Source organism: Histoplasma capsulatum, assembly GCF_000150115.1.
Source record: "Histoplasma capsulatum G186AR genomic scaffold supercont2.1, whole genome shotgun sequence".
Lineage (NCBI taxonomy): Eukaryota > Fungi > Ascomycota > Eurotiomycetes > Onygenales > Ajellomycetaceae > Histoplasma > Histoplasma capsulatum.
The window spans coordinates 2281397-2285127 of record NW_025544801.1 but is presented as its reverse complement, the minus strand read 5'-3'; the positions used below and the strand labels follow the sequence as shown (position 1 = coordinate 2285127).

The window sequence follows — 3731 nt, the reverse complement described above, 5'->3', positions numbered from 1 at the left end:
TGTTTAGTATTTGGGCGGTACTGGGGATCGTCAGGAGATTTTAGGGGTGAGGGGAAGCTGGGGCCTTTCTTGTCGATCATCTCGACAGTCATGCCCATGGCCTGTGGGGATGACGAGGATGTCGGAGAAGATTATGGCAGCGTCAATGAGCCCTGCGTAGCGCTCGATGGGTTGTAAGGTGAGGGTCGAGGCGATTTCGGGGGAGCGACAACATTCGAAGAAGTCATGTTGGCCCTTGACTTGGTGGTATTCAGGGAGGTAGCGGCCGGCTATGAAGATGGTGTTGTAAGTCAGAAAGTGGAACTCTTTTGTTTATAGTTGTTTATTTTGCATCATTTGATTATTTCCCCTTTGAATTGATTTATCGTTTTTCTATTTTATTTTCTCTCTGAATAGGTATAAAGGCTGCGAGTTCGAGAACTGGGGAGGAAAACGTGGGGTAAGTAGAAGTATCATACCTTGCCGCATAACCCATATTGGTGGGCGTTCAACCTTTTCGCCTACAAATCACAACATTAATTAGCTGGTGGACCAACGGAAAGGATTTCAGGGAGCAAATATACCTCGAGCGGCCCTTAGCAGAAGATCGTTTTTAAGGGGTTCGAATTGATGCGACATGTTGACTGTGGAGTTCGTGCTTGCGAAAGGATCAGAAAATAAACTATTGACGAAATTAGTTCCGGGCAAGTTGCGGAGTCTGGAAACTCGGGAGATTTTTCAAGTGTTACTCATTGTCCCACATCGAATATTTTTATTTTTATTTTTATTTTTTATATTTATCCACCCTTGTCCATCCTATTCATGTTTGGACGATGGTTAATTGAGAGAATCAGGTTCCTATGTTTCAAAATTTCTAAACCCTTAATTTGATCTTCGTTGATACTATTGTACGCAAAGCTATAAAAACGGTGCTCATATCCTATGGATGCTTTGAAATTTCATTCGTCTCCCTCCTTCACCCATTTCCGAAGATTTCCAACACCGTACAACGAAGATGCAATTGCTTGCGCATTTCTTTTGGCCTCCTTTTCATTTTCAGAAGTGGCTAACTGAAATGTACCATGATTGCTGATCTCCTTCGCCATGTCGCTATCAACTTCCTTCCAATGGAAGGTTTCTTTTTCCCACATTATCGAAAACACCTGAATAAGCTGTTGCGGGGCATCTGATGGTTTTCGCTGCTCCGTTGTCGATCCAGGCTTGTGTACATTGTCTACCGATACAACGATGTTGCCCTTGTTATCGATAGACGTGACCCCGAGGGCATTCCCTGAAAGATGCACGGGATTCTGCGCGACAATCTTGCCGTCAGGACTAAAACTGAAAGGAAAGAGTTTTGGCATCCTAGCGCAGAAAAAAGTTAGCTTATTGATGCCCATTACAGGTATCAAATTTCGGTTTGGATTGCCTACCCTTCTAGAGTTACGAGAACCACACCGGGTGTTTTCACTCTCAGGGAAAAATCGGCTGAAAAGGACATCGCATATATTCCGCTTACGGCAATTTCTGGTGGAGATGGTCTATCTGCTGTTGCGGTGGCGTCTTCGTTTGATGCCATGACAATACCATCTACGGGAATTGGAATTTTTTGCAGAAGTTTCCCTTCCGCCCAACGCCAAGCCAGAATATAATCATCCCCCCCGCCCGATATCAAAATCGACGTGTTCCATGGCAGGACACATAATCTGCTCACAAATGCAGTATGGCCTAAGCAGTAGGTTTGAATTATGTGACACTGAGGGGGCCCCCTAGAGACCCGAATATGCTCATCTCGATCCGCAGTTATTATGTAAGGGCGAGAAACTGCGGATTCAGGATCGATGCACAAATCCACGAATGCGATGTCAGTGAGCATAGACACATGTCCTAGAAGTAGCTTAAGCTCGAATGTAGGGCCAGTCTTCTCCGGAATCTTCGCGCCCAATCTGAGCTGCTGCTCGAGGGCTTGTAGATTGCGTTTCGTATGGACTGTGAGTACGGAAGCAGATGGCTGAAGGGGCTGTGAAAACTGCGCGCTTTTCTTGGGAGGTGGTTTGTGGTTTTCTGTTGGGAAAATTGGAAGAGAGTAGACATCTCCAAATTTATCTCCACATAGAATGGTAGATTCGTCACTCGACAGTACGACTGCACATGGTCGTTTGGGCATACATCTAGAATTGTGTTAGGACAATTGACAGATTTTTTTCTCATATTCTGGGGTTTTCTAAGAGACTGATATTTACCGTTCGCTTAATTGGGAGAGAGCCCCGCTCGAGTTCACTGCAAAGACTCGTATACACTTATCTTCTGCAGAAACTACAACGATGTGTTTCCCCGATTTTGAGGCTGTCACAATTGGGATCGTCTCCCATGCCAATTTCGAGTCTTGCGCTTTCTTAGATCCATTGACTTTAGTCCCCTCTACCTTACTTTCTTCAGCACTGACAATATCTTGTGAGGCTTCTGGTGAAAGCTTCCGCCTTTTCTCGGGAGGTTCACTGCCTTCAGTGTCACCCTTACTATGGGAGTCTGCATTCTTTGCATTTGTAGCTTTGGCCTGCGGCTCGTTGTTCAAGGGCCAGGCGCAGAGCGAATGCCCCGTTCTGCCATCTAACACATATATTCTTGGTCCAGCAGCTCCCACAAGGAAGTTTGGAGCCCCCGGAGCGCAATCCCCCAGCCACTGGATGCACTGGAAGGGGTGCTGGAAAGGCATGATCTGAGAATCGATCTCTCACGGAGAACATATGTTTCGGGGCTCACCACACAAGATGCAATTTTCTGATGTTGCGAATCAGATTAATCCATTTGAGCCAATGAAAGGGAGTCTTGGCAAGTTCCGGGGCCCTTGAAAGCTCACCATTGAACACGATGTCATTTTAAGCAAGATTTATGTAAAATATGGAGGACTCTCAAAAAAGAAAGAAAGAAAGAAAAGGAAGAAAGTAAAAAGAAAATATCATGCCCTACATGAATAATTGATCGCCTTTCAGTTTCCATATCTCAGGGAGGCGAATGTTCACGTGATCTAGCCTTGGCCCTAGTTAGCCGAATCCACAAGCAAAAATCTCGACAATAATCTTTGGAAAAATCACAACCACGGCCATCCTCCGTGTCAACACTCCAATTTCCTCCACGATATTTACCTCGCCCTTAAACATCCTATCTTCATCCCAATAAGAAGACATGGGGGGCAGGTCCGCGAACAAAGCCGCTTACTTCGATAAGCTGAAGGCGCTGCTTGATGAGTACCGCTCGGTCCTCATCGTCACTGTCGACAATGTCAGCTCCCAGCAGATGCACGAAATCCGCCTCAGCCTGAGAGGCGAGGCCGTTGTTCTCATGGGAAAGAACACCATGGTATGCCAAACAAGCGCCGATGGCCGTTCCGGGATGTTGATTGCTAACAATTGATCTCAAATTAGGTTCGCCGTGCCATCAAAGGCTTCGTCGCAGATAACCCGGAATATGAGCGTCTTTTGCCTCACGTCAGGGGCAATATCGGTTTCATTTTCACCAACGCTGACTTGAAAGATGTCAGACAGAAGGTGCTTTCAAACAGGATTGCTGCCCCTGCTCGTGCCGGTGCATCGCTCCTTTGATGTCTATGTCTCCGCTGGGAACACCGGCATGGAACCCGTTAAAAACCTCTTTCTTCCAGGTTCTCGGTGCCCCTACTAAGATTGCTCGTGGTACCATTGAAATTACCACTGATCTGAAGCTCGTTGAGGCTGGCTCGAAAGTCGGTGCTT

The 3731-nt window shown here is 46.4% G+C and overlaps 3 protein-coding genes across 3 annotated transcripts; 1 reads left to right on the top strand and 2 right to left on the bottom strand.

Annotated features, from left to right (window-relative positions):
• Positions 1 to 30: 30 nt before the first annotated feature.
• Positions 31 to 618, bottom strand: HCBG_00738 (uroporphyrinogen decarboxylase HEM12; the record flags this gene model as incomplete). Its single annotated transcript, XM_045427788.1, has 3 exons — positions 31 to 269; positions 459 to 500; positions 564 to 618. The coding sequence occupies 3 exons, from the start codon at positions 616 to 618 to the stop codon at positions 31 to 33; spliced, it is 336 nt and encodes a 111-aa protein (XP_045291763.1).
• A 235-nt stretch (positions 619 to 853) lies between these two features.
• HCBG_00737 (uncharacterized protein) lies at positions 854 to 2869 on the bottom strand (the record flags this gene model as incomplete). The annotated part of the gene is made up of 4 exons (XM_045427787.1): positions 854 to 1344; positions 1413 to 2150; positions 2223 to 2760; positions 2840 to 2869. The coding sequence occupies 3 exons, from the start codon at positions 2693 to 2695 to the stop codon at positions 939 to 941; spliced, it is 1617 nt and encodes a 538-aa protein (XP_045291762.1).
• Positions 2870 to 3165: 296 nt separating this feature from the next.
• HCBG_00736 (60S acidic ribosomal protein P0) lies at positions 3166 to 3581 on the top strand (the record flags this gene model as incomplete). Its single annotated transcript, XM_045427786.1, has 2 exons — positions 3166 to 3339; positions 3405 to 3581. 2 exons carry the CDS (start codon positions 3166 to 3168, stop codon positions 3579 to 3581), a joined length of 351 nt encoding a protein of 116 aa, XP_045291761.1.
• Positions 3582 to 3731: the final 150 nt, after the last annotated feature.